Source organism: Raphanus sativus, chromosome 2 (assembly GCF_000801105.2).
Source record: "Raphanus sativus cultivar WK10039 chromosome 2, ASM80110v3, whole genome shotgun sequence".
Taxonomy (NCBI): domain Eukaryota; kingdom Viridiplantae; phylum Streptophyta; class Magnoliopsida; order Brassicales; family Brassicaceae; genus Raphanus; species Raphanus sativus.
Genome location: NC_079512.1, coordinates 2365723 through 2385723, shown reverse-complemented (window position 1 = coordinate 2385723; position 20001 = coordinate 2365723). Strand labels below are relative to the sequence as shown.

At 27.2% G+C, this 20001-nt stretch overlaps 1 protein-coding gene across 1 annotated transcript; it reads right to left on the bottom strand.

Annotated features, from left to right (window-relative positions):
- Positions 1-8956: 8956 nt before the first annotated feature.
- On the bottom strand, positions 8957-11043 carry LOC130505219 (uncharacterized). The gene is made up of 8 exons (XM_056999828.1): positions 10941-11043; positions 10574-10798; positions 10396-10492; positions 10189-10313; positions 9976-10060; positions 9821-9887; positions 9758-9766; positions 8957-9082 (listed from the first exon to the last, which is right to left on the bottom strand). The coding sequence occupies exons 1-8, from the start codon at positions 11041-11043 to the stop codon at positions 8957-8959; spliced, it is 837 nt and encodes a 278-aa protein (XP_056855808.1).
- Between the last annotated feature and the right edge of the window lie 8958 nt (positions 11044-20001).

The following is a 20001-nucleotide window of genomic DNA, read 5'->3' as shown; positions in this document are numbered from 1 at the left end:
CTCCTATAAAATAGGACGGAAGAGATTAATGTGTACTTTTAAAAATATTGACTTTGTGTATTTCAATTATCTGAAAGGTGAATACAAATGTATACAAAACATAAAATATATGAGTTAATCCGCGACAAATAATATTATTCATATTCTAAATGATTGATTCTCTATTATTCTTAATGCATACGGTAGTCATGAGATCATTACTTATATTCCTCAAAACAGTAATCGTTTTCTAAAGTCAAGTCTAATATTATAAAGAAATATAAACACATTTGATGACACTGTTTACAAAACCAGAAAATTGATATTTAAAAGCACTTGATATCTAATTCAAAACACAAGTAAAAATACCTTTGGAATATTTAAAAATATACAAAGGAAACACTGTTCATATGAATCCATAAATTACGGTTTGCTCTCTCTCTAACAAGGTTAGCTTTTAACAGTTCATCGAACCCGGATTTGAAATCATGGCGAATGATATCAAATCATATAAATTATAAAATTAATGGTTTAAAAAAATTAATTAAATGGAATAATATTTAAAATATAAAATTTACGTATCTAAAAGAGTCATATAAACATAAAATAGATGATTAGTGTTAAAAAATTTATACCATAAATGATGTAAAAAATATCTATGTGTATAAAATGAAAATATACATCCGCACGGTTTTGCGGATCGAAATCTAGTTAGTTCTAATTTAAGTGAACAACTAACATCTAGGAAACACAAATGATAGAAATGAAAAAAAACATTTTTAAAATGTGATTGGTCTAAAGAATTTTGATTCCGTCGTGTTGTTTTTATTTATATGTATTTAAACAAAAAAAATGTCCGCTTAAAAGAAGGTTAAAAACTTAGATAAGGGTGAAAAGGTAATTCACTGATATAGCTGTTTGATGACATGAGGCGAGAAATCATATAAGGATCGACAGGTCATCAATTAACGGCAGCCGGTGTATTTAATCGCTTTTATGGATTCCACGTGTACACGCGCCGTTTGTATTACAGATGGTTTTGGATAAGGTCGCAGAATTTATCAGAAACATCTGACTCTTTTATTTTCTGTCCTTTTTCTACGGTATGATTTTTCTCCCTCTTCTACTAGAGAAGACATTATTATGGTACTGAACTCTTTTTATTGGGAAATTTAAATCCTAACTTTTTTTGGACAAAAAAATCCTAAAATTATAATGAGGAATACATATGAAAAAAGAAATTAATTTTGGTTTTAGTTAATTTAGGATAAATGAAAACTCAATTTTGAAAGTTTGATTCCCAACTAAGCCATACTAACCTGTGAAAGTTAGATACCATGTGTTTTTATACATTTTTTTCTTTTGCCATCCATCATTATTTAGAAAAGATTGATAAAATTAAAATCAAAGCCCGAGTATGATTGGGTAATTAGCGGAAAACAAAAGTCTTATTATTGGAGGAAAGTGAAAGAAGCAAGTGGAAGCTAAACTATAGCTTAGAAGTCAATGTCGATGATGGGCCCATTGATAAATCAATCGGTCCAAATCCGGGAAATTGATAGGCAAATGGCTTTACAAGCGTTCCTTCGTTATCCATTGTCCCAGCCTCAAACGAAATATCTTCTCCACAATGTTTGGATTTTTTTCTTACTTGGAATAAATGTTTGCATTATATACCTTCTTATATGCTGATAGTGCTGAGATATATTGAGATGGGCTTTTCAACACACCATACATCTGACAAACTTTTTGATCCAAAGTGAGCCCAATATGGACCCATGGATAGCAACGATTTTGAAGCTTTTGATCCGAGTAACCACATGTATACATACGCTTTTGGAACTGTTTTATGCCAGTTGGGTCTGAACGAAGGCCCAACGTATCATCAGACATCAGCCTTTAGGGATGGAACAAAGAGGTGAAAGTCCGTGGGGAAAACGATAGCGGTCAGATAAGCTAAAATTTTGATACTCTGTGCAGTGCCGTGCGAAGGTTATTAGGAGCTCAGGGTGGAATATAAAAACTAAAATTTTATTAATATAAGGTGTTTATACATTTTGCTTTTACATCTAACTCAAACCAGATGTATATATGACCCCATAGATTATAACCTAATTTTTTTTAGAAATGCCTAATTCAAAAAAAAAGAAAAGAACAATTAAACAAAAAAAATAATCAGATTTGAGACAAACATTAAAAACTGCAATTAAAACCACTATATTAAACCAAACTTCTGCAAAAATGGGACCCCCAAAATGTCAATATATTAGTGGGGACTGGGGCGAAAACCTATTTTGCAACATGGTAGTCACGGCTCTGACTCTGTTTATCGGAGCATCCGCAGCCTACAAGTTCTTTTTGAATCTCTAATTTATATTTTGAATTTATAAAATATATAAATATATAATATTTTTAATAAATTATTTCGAATTTAGTGAAAATATTTTACATATATTTTTTAAAAAATTAATGTCTTGTTAAAATCTTTTAAATAGACTATTTTAAATACAATAATTTTATAATTTACATGTTATTGTTAATCAATTGTTTAAAACCGTCGTATATATTTGTCGCTTCTTATTATATATTTATCATATTGTATTTGCATTTATTTATTGAACAAACTAATATATGCATTAAACAACATATTAAAAAAATATCATGATTAAAAGATCATATTATTAACTTTAATGAAATGCATGTTAATTTATATACATGTATTATATAGTTTTCTGGTGTTAACACGTGTTGCCTACGTATTATATTTCTAACATAAATACTTTCGAAAATAAAATATATAAATTTAACAATTTAATATAATTTAATCATATTTCTTCAATATAATAATTTCTGTTAGAAGTATTGATTATGATTATACAACAGATAAAAAGATATAATTTATATTTTTTAATTTTATAAAATATATAAATTTATAATATTTTTTCATAACTTATTTTGAAATTAGTGAAATATTTACATATAAGTTTTTAAATTAAGATCTTGTTAAAATCTTTTAAACAGACTTGTTAGAACTTTTTAAATGTATATTTATATTTAAAATGTAAAGATATCAAAAGATATTGTGATTAACATAGTTCATATATTCTATATATATATTTATTAGTCTTGATAAAATATATTTAATAAAAAATTTAAAGGATGGTCCAAATTATAAAATAACACATAAATTAATTCATTACTTCTATTTTAATAGATAAGATAGACTATAATTAGAAAGTTTAAGAAAATAGTGTAGAATTTTTATTTTTATTTTATAATAAAATCTTTACTAACATTAATTTATAATTATATTAGACTACTAATCAAGAAATTAATCAATGCTTCATTTTACAAAAATATTTAAAAACTTTAATAAGATTTTGTTAGATTTTTTTTATCAACAAAATTTTATAATTAGAAAAATAAGACAATTTTATAGTTGAAGTTGTTATATATGTCAATTATTTAAAATGTGATATCTTAATGATGCCATAATGTTAATTAGAAATAAATGAAATATGATTTTCCAGGAAATGTTCATTTTTAAAAAAAAATCACACATGAATAAGAAGTTATGACTTCTCTTTTAATATAATAGATTGAGCCATTTTGTTTAGCAAACCTAATTAATATATATTAATTGTGAAATTAGTGGTGTTCTAAATTTTAGGAACTTATTATGAAATTTTTTTAATATAATAGATTGGTTGACTTTATTTCTGTGATTTTTTTTACATATTTGGCTGTCAAAACTTATTTGGCACGTAACTCTTGTTTACATATTCGCAAATTTTTTTGGCTGATTGGTTAATATTTAGTTTATTTTCAAAAGTTCTTTGTATGTAAAAATGAATGTTTACAAGAAAACCGGTTGATTATTTTAACCGGATGATTTAAATACATAAAAACCAAAACATGATTAGTTGTCTATCTTCAAAGAGTACACCAAAATTGTATTTGTGGTTATTTTATTTTTACACATATAATTATAATTTTTACATTATTAATTGTACTATGTATCATATTAATAATTATTTAATATAACATTTAAAACACAAAATTTTATAGTTCATTGCAATCATTTAATTTATTTGTTTTAAATTTTTCAGTGATAGCATATTTTAAATCATGTGATACAAAATTCTTAAATAAAAAATATTATTGGTTAAAGATAATTTTTTTATTGAAAACTGTTATATTAAATTAATATCACAGTTAATACAAAATTGTACATGAGTTTAGTTATAATTACAAAATTAATTAGGTATTTTAAAAGTTTGTTTAGTTAAAAGAAAATATAAATTTAATTTTAAAATAAACACACCATTAACTAAAATATTACAAACAATTAAGTAAAAATGAAATATACATTTATTTTAAATAAACACGAGTAAATAAAAAGATATGAAAAGATTTTATGCAGATATAATTTCAGAGTAAATATAGGAATATATATTTGATTTGTTTGTTATAGAATAATTATGTTAATTTAAATATTTATATATAAATTAACTGAAACAACTTTGAAAGGAATGATCCAAATTTAAGAAAAAATCAGACATGAAAAAAGTTTTTAATATATAAGATAATTTAAATATTTATACATAAATTAATTAAAACAACTTTCTAAGGAGTAGTCCAAAATTTTAAAAAATCACACATGAAAAAAATGATGACTTAGTCAAGAAAAAAAAAGAATAATCTTAAAAGAGTAAATATATTACAATGTTACCATTATGCATACGTGTCATCCTCACATGCCTTTTTCAGCCTTCATATATAACTATCCTTAATATACTAGATTTATTACATACAATGCCATTGGTACTACTAATTTTTACTGCATGATTTTTATTACATTTACACATTTAAAGGAATAAATGTTTTTAGTTAATGCCGAATCAATACGTTTATTAAAAGAATAAATGTGAATTAATCATGTGGAATCAATACGTCAATGCGTGTTGAATCTGTTGACTAAGCACATGCCATGTTTGTATATATATACATTCAGAGGTGACATAGTTTTTTTGAAATCTAAAACATTCAATATGTTAACATAAAAATACATTAAACCATTCTTGATACAAATTAAAAGCAGATAAATATGAAACACGTATATACTTATGTACAAAGGGGATTCTATGTATTTTAGCATATTGTTATTAAAAATAGTATATCAGAATCATGTATATACTTTTTTGGTCACTTATAAGAATACAGAAGATTCACGATACATAATTATCAAAGGGATTGTATCATTATTTTTAAAAACTAAATTAATAGGGAAAATATATCAAGGCTTAGTAGATTAATAACATTCAAATTTCGTATATGTACTTACCATACAAACAGTCCTATTAATTATGATTGATCGCAATTATTAGTAATTGCCTAAATATGGAAAGAGGATATACGGTTTAATAATTTTGCAGAATTTGACGTACTTTATAATAATCAAACTATGTCTTTTTATTTTTAAGTGAAAGACCTATTCCAAACTTTAGATATATTCTTTTATTTTTTACGAATACAAACCTATACTATAATTTTATTTTATTCAAATACAGTATGTCGACCCTCAATTTTTCAATATAAGACATGATGTGGATTATTTGTATTCTCTAATGCATTATTTGTTTTTTCCTTTTTACAACTTTTATCATATTTTACGCCTGCATGCCATATATAATATTCAAATGTGAATTTTAATAATTGTATATTAAAATTTCTCCATTTTTACGTATATGTATTATATATATATATATATATATTATCTATGTAAAACTATTTATTATTCTTTTCTCTCCGCGGAAGGCGCGGATCATATCCTAGTATTTTAATATATAAGATACAATAGGAGGTCATAAATATCATAAGTTATTGTCTCGGGTTCAACTTCTAAGGATCATAATCATAAGTCAATATTATTCTCATAGTTATACGATATATGTATGTAGACTGAGGTGGACATATGTTTTAAGTATAAGACTAGATCATGATCCGCGCATCTGCGCGGATTTATCTTTTGATTCACATATAAAATTTATAATATAAAAAAATTAGAATGATCCGGAACCAAAAAAAAATCGACCCGGACAAAAAAAATCAAATACCTACTTAAAACCAAATGTTGAGAACTCAAAGAACTCATACATGAAATGAACAGATTTGTACCCGACCCAATGAACTAAATTTCAAATATAGTATCTTTTGTTATATTTTTAATTCATTTTTTGGGTTGGTGAGATTTACTATTTATTCGGAAGATTTTTGGCTAATTTAATGGTATATATTCGTAGGTTTCTTTTTTTCTGAACATGAAAAAAAAGATTTAGGTATTGATTAAATTTATCTTATATAACAAATTGCTGATATAAATAATTTTTATAAAAACTAATTTGCAAGAGTAATATCATTTTTGTTATAAATTAGTATATCATGGTTAAATGTATAGAGTTAGTCGTTTTCATAGTATTGCTAATATTGATAGATGAAAGTTAATGAATAGATAATATATTATATTATTATTAATTTGTCGTATAGTATTATATGTTAGTAGATGTATTATTAATAATCTATTTTATAGTATAATATGCTAGTGGATGTATCTAGCTTATAGTAAAATATATGCAATATAAGGAAACATGGGTAGTGGATATAATAATAAGGCAAGGAGTGAAAACTATGGTAATAGTTGATATTAATTATTTATAAAAAGGCATGTCTAATAATAAATATATTAGTATAGCATTAATTACCTAAGGTCCAACTTTAAAATCCACCTAGAAAAAGTTGTAATGTTTCTATTTTAATAAGATAGATATGATCGTATTTCGGCCCGAATAATTATTGTTAATCATAAGTAATGGGTTTCAACAATATCTAGTAGTAAAATCTTACCGAAATTTATGGGGTTGTATTCAGTTTAAATTTTGAATTGATTTGGTTTTTAATAAGATTTTAGATGATTTCAATAAACTGTAGAGATTTAAGTGATTTTCGATAAACAATTCTAAAATATCACATAAAACCATGAGATTTAGGTTTTAGGTTTTTAATTAAAAAACTCTACCTAAAAAATCTTAAATTACTTGATAACTTTAAAACTGCACAACTCGAAATATTTTTAATAACATTAGATTTCAGAGTACTTTATAAAAATCAAATTCATATTTGAATAACATTTGATTTATCATTTTAATATAAATCATCTAAAATACTCATTTGAATACACCCTCTTAATTATTAGGTTATTAAGAAATGGCATTGATATTATTTTTAAGAAAAATTTAGAGTTTATTATTAATTGCATTTCAGTTTTAATAGTTAAGATATTCTTAAAAATGATATGAAAAAGTTAACAAATTATTGATCATAAAGACCTCCAAATACAATAATAATGATATGAAAAAGTTAACAAATTATTGATCATAAAGACCTCCAAATACAATAATAATAACTATATTTTGACCCGCCCGCTCGGGCGGGTATTATTTTCATTTTAAGACTATGAATTTATTCTTTGTACTTACTGAATGTATGTATTTTAGTAAAAGTAATTTATAATAACTTCAGGCATATAGAATGTCTTTTGTAAACATTTTTTTTGTTTCTTTTGCTTTGTTTTATGTCTTCTCCAATCAACATATTTTTTTGGTTTGCTATAAACAAAATGATTTCAGGACTCAATTGGACGGTAATATAATGATTTTAATCTATTTATTTGAGTAGAAATTATATTAAAATTAGTCAAGTAAAGAATTGGTAAAAACAATTTTTTTTAAAAAATTCTTTAACATAGCAATTTGACATGTTTCCATATTTTTCAATATTAACATTTTAATTTTAATTTATATAAAAATTAAAATCAGCTGTATTTTAAATTTTGAGTTTAGTTTCTTTTTTGTCAAATGAGTTTAGTAAATGTGAGTTGGGCCTGATAATTATCTAAGATTGTTAAAACCCATTCCTAGAACAAACTAAAAAGCTATTTTTTTTTTGGAAACTGACGGTAGAGAACTCCCTCGAGAATCCAAAGATAACTCGTCATCTTCGAGATAGAGCTGATTCCAAATCAATCTGAGAAAAGGAATGCAGATCGTTATTGAAAAACAGCAGCATATCAAGGTTTGAACCGCGGATCATCTTTTTATCAATCGATCTAGGTATTTTGTGCTCTTTATAAGATTCTGATAGTTCTTGTCTAAATCATGCAACAGGAGCACCGTCAAGCAAATAAACTAACAATAGAAGCTCTGTTGATAAAAACCCCACTCCATAGAAACCACACTCAGAGGAAAAGATGATGAAGTTTCTTCACGATTTCCAATTTCTGTGATTGGTAATTCAGCTTTGGTAGTCATAACAATGAAAGGATTTCTCTCGGTTAGAAGTTGTAGTCAAGGTTGGCCATGTCACCACAGTTTCTGTAAGTAATTGTTCGATAACACTTACAATAAACAGCAATATATGCTTGATGTCAGTGGTCACTGTGGTCATATTTGTGTGTTTATCTGATAGCTCTGTCTTAAATTAAACTAAAAAATCCAGCTTAATAATCTTGCAGCGATCTAAGGAACATATATTATCCTTGCTTTCCATTTTTATTTTTAACTTGTGATCTGTGTAAAGTTTCAAAACAATGCTTGTGTTTTTTGGTTGGGCAGGTTTAAAACGTTTTGGATAACGAAGACCACAATACAGATCACAAATTTATACAACGCAGATGATGACAAAGTGGAACCAAAAACGGTTAGTAAATTCGATAAATGGCTATTATATCACAATAATTGTAGGTTAACTGGTTGTCATGATTATTAGCAATAGACATTTTTATTGAAGATCCAATATGACTTAAACGAAAAGTATTGAAAAACAAAGCAAAATTCATTAAAAAAAACATGAAATTTGCAGAACCAACATGAAACCAAACCAAAACAATAAACTCGGTATATGTAAGGTAACCCTCACAGAACTAATCTTCCTCTGTCTTAGATGTAGAATTCATATCCTTAAGATCAGCATCTCCTTCCTTACTCTTAGAGAAAGGTGTAGAAACATCTTCAGATGAACTCTCTTTGTTATGATCAATCAAAGGAACCTAACAACGTAAATTTTTTTTAAAGTAAATACAATCTCATTCATATATCAGTGCAGATATAAAATAAAAAACTTGATATTTGCTTGAGTGGTGTGTCCACGAATGAAGAACTTTGACTTCAACCTTCCAAGTATTCTTATATGGTTTGAGAACGTTCAAGAAACTGATATCTTTGTTTCTACTCATAGCCATAGTAATCTACTTTTTACCGTGAGGTCTGGAGGAATGTAGATTATATAGGGAGATGAATAATCTAGGTTATAAGTAGAGATTGTGTGCAAAGAAAGTCTGGGGATATTCTGAAGTTTAAATTATTCAGGGATAGCATATATTGTGTAACCATATTTTGGATTGTAAAATCTTTTCTGTTATATTGTTTTCGCTGATTTAGGTAACTAATTATGGAGGCAATGACAGCTTGTAAGGAGATTAGGAATTACTTTAATAGAGTTCGAAGATATATATGGACGCAGAAATTAAAGACATGGGAAAGAAGGTTAGTTTATAAAATTACGGGATGTGTCTATTACATCCAAAATAGAACCACCCCCAATTCGTGTCAATGGATTCAATAGAAGATGATCTTGCAAGACTCAGCCTATATAAGGTATAAAATAAAAAGTTAAAACTATTATAGGAAGGGGTGTTTTCATGAGTATTAGTTTGTATTATTACCTCAACACTCTGCAAAATTTCAGAAATACATCTTATTTGAACATCATTCCAATCGTCTTTCACCTTTGTCATTATCTTTTTCTCATCACTCTGATCACAGAGAGCTAGAGGAAGAGGATTATTCATCATCCTGCGCAAGGAAAATAGTAAATATTAGTACGTAAATTATGATAGATGAAAATGCAGAATAACATAACAATGCCATTAATCACACTTACTTCTCCTTAAAATCAATAGCTTCCTCCATTGTTGGATTGAGAACCACAATGGTAGCATCAAATGCGTTGGTGATTTGTACTTCTCCTGTGTTTTAGATACAAAATATATGTGATATTTTTAAGTTAAAGTAAATCGCATGTATAACTCTGTAAATAAGGAAAAAAAATAGTAAAGACCATGTGTATGATATAAACTGAATATGGAGTGTATACCTTTGTAGTTGCCGATTTTTGCAAACCTTATCAAGCATATTTCAATCTCACCGGCATCTGATTCAATATGTTTTTCAAACTGCTCAGCATATATTCCCCATAAGCAGCATGCAATTTCATTTCCACTGATAGAACATTCAGAGATAAAGAAAAAAACTTAGGAAACATACTAATAAAATAAATATTAACAGCTATTATTTTAATTACCTTATATCACGCATGAAAAAGTTAACTCTCTTGGTGTCAATCCCTTTAGCTTGAACATTGGCAACTGCTCCAAGATCAGTAACTTGTCCCATGATATCTGTTTAAATTACAAATCAGAAAAACTAAAATGGCTAACCACTTTATAGATGATAAAATAAGAATTGTTTTGTATACGTACCAATAAGAAAATTGGGTTTACACTTTCCATTACCAATCTCCTCGTAGCTAGCAAGATCAAGGAAGTGACTATCATTCTGAAATTCAGAAGGGGTTATCACTGTATCTCCAAGGATTGTCATCTTGTACTTCTGCTTTGTAGGTCGATATTGACCTCCAGCCTGTCCTATTTTAAAGGTGTCAATGACCTTCCACTCACCAAGAGGTAGATAACGTTTCGATTCATCTGTGATTTTTTGCATGATGCTTGGATTTTATCACCCTGAAAAAAATAGAATATGATCGATTATTAGTCTACAATCGAGATAGCTACATATACAGAGTAAAATGACACTATCTTACGTTTTGGTCTACCAGGACGCACTCACGCGTATCTCCTCCGTAGCTGGTGCTTTGTTTCCAAGCATGAAGCAGTTTGACAGTGAGTCGCCATTCATCTTTGTAAGGTTTGAGATCCTTAATAAGACTCATTTTTTTAATGTTTGACATGTTTGCTGTGAGAGAGCTTGATGGGAAATCTCTTATTGTTTCTCGATATATATAGATGAGTAAAGAAATCTAGGTTAAGATGTAGCAGTTGCTATGGAAGATATCACATCTATATAATATCTTTTCTGTTTTTAAGAGAATCGTATATACTGTAGTAATGTTGCGCAATAAAGGGTAACTAATTAAGGTATGCTATATTTAATTTGTTATTTATTTTTAGAATTACTTGCTAACCAATATTATAGAAGAATCATTGATTTTCAAAATTTTCCTTTGCGCAGAAATATCCTTTCTGTTTGTTACGAAAACCATAAATGTTGCATTCATTTGCGCAATAAAGGGTAACCAATTAAGGTAACATATATATAATTTGATCTTTATTATTAGAATTACTTGTTAAGCAAAATCGTTAGATATTTAATTCGATCCTTTTATGAAGAGTCATTGATATTCCCAATTTCCTTGCGCAGGAAGCGGTTCAAACGGGTGAAATTAAATATAGATACAAAAGAAATGGACATCGATGGTCTACAAAACAGAATGTCTGGGAAGTGAATATATATATGTAACAATTTTTTAAAAAAACCTTTATACATGTTTCCAAACACACTGAATATTTAAAATGCTATCCAAGTAATGATTTTGTACTTGAGTTTTAATAAGATAGATATAAAACTTATAAATATTTATAACATCAGGGAAGCTTCCATTCATTTGAAGAAAAGCTAAACTGAACATAAATAAAAAAATTCTTTATTTATTAAAAATAAAATAAAGATATTCACATGCGCGTATATATGTGATACTGATAAGGGTACTTCGAGATTTTTGCGATTTTTAAAGATTCGATGTCGGCTGCTCTAAGCCTCATTCATTCACTCTAAGATTTTAGCTTCTCCCGACCAACCCCACCTCATGTCTTTCTTTTTCGTCTTTTGTTTTTATTCCTTTTATTCACTTTGCCATCATTTTTTCATTATATGTTAATTGATTGTCTTTTCGGACTGAATTTTTCAATATCAAACTCAACAATAGCATTACTCGAGTACCAAATTGTTTTTTTACCAGAGTCTGAGGTCCAGTGATCACACACTTCAAAGTTCAAATGACGCTAGCAAAACTGTACCAGAGTCCTTATCTTCACACAACTGGCAAACCTCGCATTGAAACAGCTAACATGTATATGCTTAAACAATTAAGTTGATGCATGCACTTCAGCAACAGTTTCGGCAACTATAAAATAGATATTTTTTTTTTGTCATCTAAAGATATTATTAAAGGGACTAAACCCCATAAACACATCATACAAAAGCCCAGAGAATAGGCAACCAAACATACATCACAACTAAACTAAACAAAGGAGCCCAACAAAGGCCTAAACTATACACACCCAACAGAACAAGTCGCAAGCCCAAAATTATGTGATCTAAACCTAATTCCTCCATCACCACGTGTTGCGCAAAGAGCCGCAAGAGAAAACGTGGCAAAGGATTGGAATCGGCATCATCACAAACGGTTTAGCAACGCCGCCGGGATCGAACCACGTCGCTTCACCGGAATCGACCGGATACATGGAAATTCCGAGACACGAGCCTCCACCGTTTGGACCAATCATCAGTCATCACAGTAATAAAACCAACACACTTGACCACCGGACACAACCGGGATTTGAACATCACCACTATAACACCGAAACCACCTCCAACAACAATATTAGAGGAATAAGGGATCAGCATCTTTCACTCACTCGCCTAGGCTTTGGGAAGCGTCAATCAAATATACTCGAGATCTCACCCAACCAAAGGCCACCAACCACAAATCGAAACCTTCACACCGCTCGAACGCTCTTATGGAATCCATGATAACCGGCGACCACCGCCAGAGAAGAACGGCACGGCCCCAGAGTCTAAAGCCAGTCACCCACCCATCGGTGGGTGCGATACTGGAAGAGAAAAAAGACATGCAGCTCCGATGAACTAACGATGCCGAGATAATAGACATGCAAAGAAATCCGAAGAAAAGAAAGGAAAAGGCAGGGGTGGTAACCAGCGGCAGAGGCCACCGGCCACCGAGCAGTGATTCTCTATTTCTAGTCAGATGCTAGAGCTTTCTCTCTCTATTTTTTTTTCGACAAGCGGTATGTAAAAAATTCAACTATAAAATAGATATATTTTTCTTTCAAGTGCATGCACTGACTATATATTATTTTGATTTTGTATTCAACAGTCACGAGATACGAATCTTTAGAAACAAAAAAATAGAGACATCGAGTTTACAAAACATTTTATGTAGTATAATTATATACTAACTCATATCTTGTAGTATCAAACGTCGTATGTATATATATGATTGGTATAATAATTTAACGTATGTATATATATGATTGGTATAATAATTTAACATTGTATATGTATATATATGATTAGTATAATTATATACTAACTCATTTGATGCTTTGTTTAGATTTAAATTCTGTACTCTGTTTTGTTTCTATGTTGTTCTGTAAAAAAACTTGAAAAATTGGTATAATAATTTAACATTTTACCAAAAAAAAAGTATATATATGATTTTATGATAATGACTATATGAGTGCATGCACATACCTATATATAGATGGAATATGATTATAATATCAAAGATATGATATATCTTCCATGTCTGAATTCTGATATGCTGGTGTCTTGAACTTGTTCCTCGGATATTATCTTTTATTACTATTATTTAGTCTTTTGGATTAAAGAGAAGGGTTCTAGGATTCATATATATCATGTCTCTTGAACAAAAGAATATCGCTTCCATGTTTATATTTTTAACTTTAAGTATGCTATCTTTCAAAGACACAAACTCACCCATAATTATTCTGATTAAATATGTTATTGGTACCCATAATTATTCTGATTAAATATGTTATTGGTTCTTTTATATATATTTTTTATAATTTGTTATTTTTATGTTATTCTTCTGTCTTATATATTTTTTAGAATTTGGCCAAGTATTCTGTCTTTATCAGTCGATCGGTACATAATTCTCGGCCAATGAATACTTGGAGAAGAGAAAACTACAGTGAAACCTTTATAAATTAATAATGTTGGGATTATACCAAAACTATATTTTTATTAATTTATAGAAATTATTAATTTATCGAGATACTAATTGAACCAAAAATCAATTTGGGACTATGCAATTATATTAATTTAAAGAGATATTAATTTATAGATTATTAATTTATAGATGTATATATCGTGCCAACTGCCAACTGAGGTGACTTCATTTCGAATTCGATATCATACTTTATCGGCTTATAAAGAGTGTTATTTGGTTCTTTTCACACAAATTAGGAAAACTAATAAGAAATTATTTTTTTTGTCCATCATTAATACATTATCAAAAATTATCTTTCCAATTAATATATTAGAGTTATGAGTTTAAAATTGAAATATTGTTTACTAATTTGCATTGAAATGTAAAGTAACATTTTTTACAAAATAAGATTAAAAAGCTAAAATGACTCCTTTTACGAAAAGGAGAGAATATAACTGGAACAGTCACATGGAAAAAAATAATTATAAATAAATTTATTACTAAATTATTAAATTGTTTTTATTGCATTAAACTATATAAATTCATTATACGATCACTACAAAAAATAGTAGTTTAACATCATTTATTTTATATTTTTGCATTACTTATAACTGATGCAAAATAGTTTTACATCACTTATATAAATGACTCTGAAAGTGGTGATACAAATAATTTGTATCAATTCTTTAAAAAAAAATGATGTGAAAATGTTAAATGTTTACATCAATTATGATAAGTGATGTCAATATGTATCAGTTGCAATAAAATGATGTCATCATTTACATCAGTTTTAAATGATATTAGTTTGGTATCAATAAAAATAACCGATTCTAGTTATTTATATCATTTACTAATAACTGAAGCAAAATTAATATTAATTTATAACATTTATTTTAATAATGATTTAATTTACAATTATCGAAAATATCTTTTTATCATTTATGAATTTGATATTAGATTAATTTCAGTAGGTAAATTACTTAAAATGTTTTCCTTAAACTTTTTTCCATTATCGACAATTGAAGACAAGAAAAAATAAAAATATACATAGACTCTACAAAAAAAAAGAAACACGAAATAAAGAGATGAATCATAGGAAAAATTGTTAAACAATTAAAAAAACATCTTCTTCTTCTTCTTCTTCTTCTTCTTCATTTTCATCTTCGATCTCCATTAGCATGAAGGTGAATCAGTCCACTACTTAAACTATCATTTAAGAATTTTCCATCTTCTGCTTTTTCCAAAGACTTGACTTCTTTAGTTTACAAGGGATTCTTCATTTACCAAAGAAAAGAATGAATTGCAACCAAAAAAATTTTTAAAACATAAACAGAAGGAAATAAACTAGAAGAAGAACAACAAAAGAAAAATAATACCTTTTCAGAACTTTTCTATCTGATTCGTCCAATTAGCAGACCCTATTTTCTTTCAAATCATGTATAAGAAAAATTGTTTGACCACTTGAGAAGTAATTCATCGCAGGTAAGATATGTAGATATTATATATTTTCTTCCTTACTTACATCACTATATTGAATTCTCACTGTATTATCTATTTGCGTTGATTTTTATTTGTAAATCAATCAGCCCAGAAAATTTTGGAACTGATCAGCCCAGAAAATTTTGGAACTGATAAAAAGGTTAAGGAAGAGAAATCGATGAGTGGGGATATAGAATGCTTTTCGAGATCATTAAGCAGTTATAGAAGATCATGGGTCAATTAAACTAAAACCACAATAAAAATAATGACTAAAACCATATGAAACATAGTGTTAGTTACACAGGCTGTATTTTTGTGAAATATCTTTATACTAGAAAAACATTTTAAATAATGCAAATTAAAATTAGTACTAAAAATATAGTGCGTGATTTTGTTTGAATCAATTTATTATTGATGTTAAGTTTTGTAACATTTTAACAAGTGATGTTAAGAAACAGATAAATGTATCAATTATCTAAGTGTAATTTTTTTAAAAATAGTATCAGTTTTGTTTACATGTAAAACTAACGTTCTATAAAGTGTTGACTATAATTAAAAATAAAATAAGAAACTGTTTTTCATGTATTGTATGAGAAACACTTATATTTTAGATTATAAAATGGTTTTCCTTAAATTATGGGACAGAAATGGTAGAAAGAATAAATCAACACGAAATTAGAAAAGATTGTTTTCATTCAGTATAAATAGATAATTACTAAAATAAAATATTATATTTTACTATCCTGTGTATTTTTTCTTATTCGTAAAAAAAATTTCTTATTTGTTAAATAAAACTTAGTTTCTGTTTACCAAAATCATCAAGCAAAATTTTGTTGAAGAAAGAAATCGTTTTCTTTATATAGAAAATGGAAATGAGTTTTTAATGTTTGCAAACAAAATAAGGTTAACAGAAATGTAATAAATGACTTAAAAACAGAAATACTGGAGAACTTAACTTGAGTTTTGCGCACTGATTGTGTTGGGGGGGGGGGGCAATAAGTTTTTTTCAATTGGGGCAATCAAATTCTCCATAGCCTTTAAAGGAAAAAATAAAATTTATGGGGGAAATTGCCCCAGAATGTATGTACTATGTGAGGCATATAACGTGCAAGGTGTCCTTAGACTCCAATCATATTTTTTTGGTCAAAACACTCCAATCATATACAATACCAAATTTCGTACCAAAAATAATATTATATATTATTTTAATTTTTAACTATTTTAACTATATATAATTAATTAGTTATCATTATATAAATTTTATATTTTATAATTTGATGTTATAATATAAAAGTATATATGATATTTAATTTAGTTACAATTTGATACAAATGATGGTACTCATTTAGGATCATTAATTTAAAAAATAAACTTTAATGTTTACTATTTTTAAAATAATAAATGAAGAATATAAAATAATATGGTTTATTTATTAGTTATAGAATTGAATTAGCTAATAATAATTTAACTATGTTATTAAATGAAATATAGTAAAATACTTATTTAATAATGTTTGGAGTGCTGAATATACGCCATTGTAACTATAAGAGAGGTGTATTCAACCGAGAGTTTTAGGTGATTTGTATTAAAATGACAAATTCTCTGTTATTCAAATATGAATTCTAAAAATTCATTTAAAATTCACTGTTATTAAACTTGACATTTCGTAAAATACTCTGAAATATATCCACTGTTATTGAAAATATTTTAAGTTGTGGAGTTTTAAAGTTTTCAGATGATTTTAGGGTGTTTGGGTGGAGTTTCTTAGTTAAAAACTTTTTTTCAATTGGGGCAATCAAATTCTCCATAGCATTTAAAGGAAAAAATAAAATTTATGGGGGAAATTGCCCCTGAATGTATGTACTATGTGAGGCATATAACGTGCAAGGTGTCCTTAGACTCCAATCATATTTTTTTGGTCAAAACACTCCAATCATATACAATACCAAATTTCGTACCAAAAATAATATTATATATTATTTTAATTTTTAACTATTTTAACTATATATAATTAACTAGTTATCATTATATAAATTTTATATTTTATAATTTGATGTTATAATATAAAAGTATATATGATATTTAATTTAGTTACAATTTGATACAAATGATGGTACTCATTTAGGATCATTAATTGAAAAAATAAACTTTAATGTTTACTATTTTTAAAATAATAAATGAAGAATATAAAATAATATGGTTTATTTATTAGTTATAGAATTGAATTAGCTAATAATAATTTAACTATGTTATTAAATGAAATATAGTAAAATACTTATTTAATAATGTTTGGAGTGCTGAATATACGCCATTGTAACTATAAGAGAGGTGTATTCAACCGAGAGTTTTAGGTGATTTGTATTAAAATGAAAAATTCTCTGTTATTCAAATATGAATTCTAAAAATTCATTTAAAATTCACTGTTATTAAACTTGACATTTCGTAAAATACTCTGAAATATATCCACTGTTATTGAAAATATTTTAAGTTGTGGAGTTTTAAAGTTTTCAGATGATTTTAGGGTGTTTGGGTGGAGTTTCTTAGTTAAAAACTTTTTTTCAATTGGGGCAATCAAATTCTCCATAGCATTTAAAGGAAAAAATAAAATTTATGGGGGAAATTGCCCCTGAATGTATGTACTATGTGAGGCATATAACGTGCAAGGTGTCCTTAGACTCCAATCATATTTTTTTGGTCAAAACACTCCAATCATATACAATACCAAATTTCGTACCAAAAATAATATTATATATTATTTTAATTTTTAACTATTTTAACTATATATAATTAACTAGTTATCATTATATAAATTTTATATTTTATAATTTGATGTTATAATATAAAAGTATATATGATATTTAATTTAGTTACAATTTGATACAAATGATGGTACTCATTTAGGATCATTAATTGAAAAAATAAACTTTAATGTTTACTATTTTTAAAATAATAAATGAAGAATATAAAATAATATGGTTTATTTATTAGTTATAGAATTGAATTAGCTAATAATAATTTAACTATGTTATTAAATGAAATATAGTAAAATACTTATTTAATAATGTTTGGAGTGCTGAATATACGCCATTGTAACTATAAGAGAGGTGTATTCAACCGAGAGTTTTAGGTGATTTGTATTAAAATGAAAAATTCTCTGTTATTCAAATATGAATTCTAAAAATTCATTTAAAATTCACTGTTATTAAACTTGACATTTCGTAAAATACTCTGAAATATATCCACTGTTATTGAAAATATTTTAAGTTGTGGAGTTTTAAAGTTTTCAGATGATTTTAGGGTGTTTGGGTGGAGTTTCTTAGTTAAACAAAAATTAAAATCCAAATTCCATGATTTTATGTGATATTCTAGAATAGCTTAACAAAAATCATCTAACTCTCTGCAGCTTATTGAAATCATCTAAAACTTCATTAAAAATTAAATCACATCAAATGTTAAACTGAATACAACCCCTAAAAACATCAATTTTGGTGGAATAATATTATTTTGCATTTCTATCGGAAACAAAGTCATCTTACTCTTGATGTTTTATAGTTCCATCGGAACCGCTCTAAGTATTCGAAATATCTTCTGATTTATCTTTAAAAACTTTTATCGATTAGTTTTGATGATAAAATATTGATAAATCTATAGTTACTTTTTTATTTTCATCCAATTTTATTTGAAAATTAGTGAATTATCAAAATAATGTATTTTGGTCCAAACTATAAAAGGAAATCCGATAATGTATGTGTTAGTTGAAACAATAATAATTTTCTTATTTTGTTTCCAAAACTAACAACGAACTAAGGTAAATGAACTGAACTGTACATTATAACGTTACATTCGTTTTGTTAAAGAAGATTCGACAGAAAACCTCGAAGAATGGTTAAGAGTCGCATTACAGAAAGTACCGCGGACGTTAATCAAGTGGAAGGGGAAAAAAGCAGGAGAAGAACTTCAACAATTAGCATACCCATTTTATAAGCCCTTTAAAAAAAACATACCCATTTTGTAAAAAGAATAATACAGCCTTTTAGGGCTAGCTTTTATAAATGTAGAATTGACCCCCCATTGTTTGCATGTACTTAGATCTGACCCTACGTGACCAACCATCAAAGATTTAGTGTCTTCCTAGTTTCTCTTTCTCCTTCACTAATTATTTTCATTGCAAGAAATTGTATTTTCGAGCTTTCATATTAGTAGAACAGTCTACTAACCAAATCAGGAATCCATAGTTAATCTCTCTAACGGTCGGCCGAGACAATCGATTGAAAACATTATTGATGCATGCGTCTATTTTCTTTTTTCCTTCTCTGGGAAACGAAGTTGGATATGTTATATATAAAGAAAACTTAAGTTTCACCGAAAATAAATTTCAAA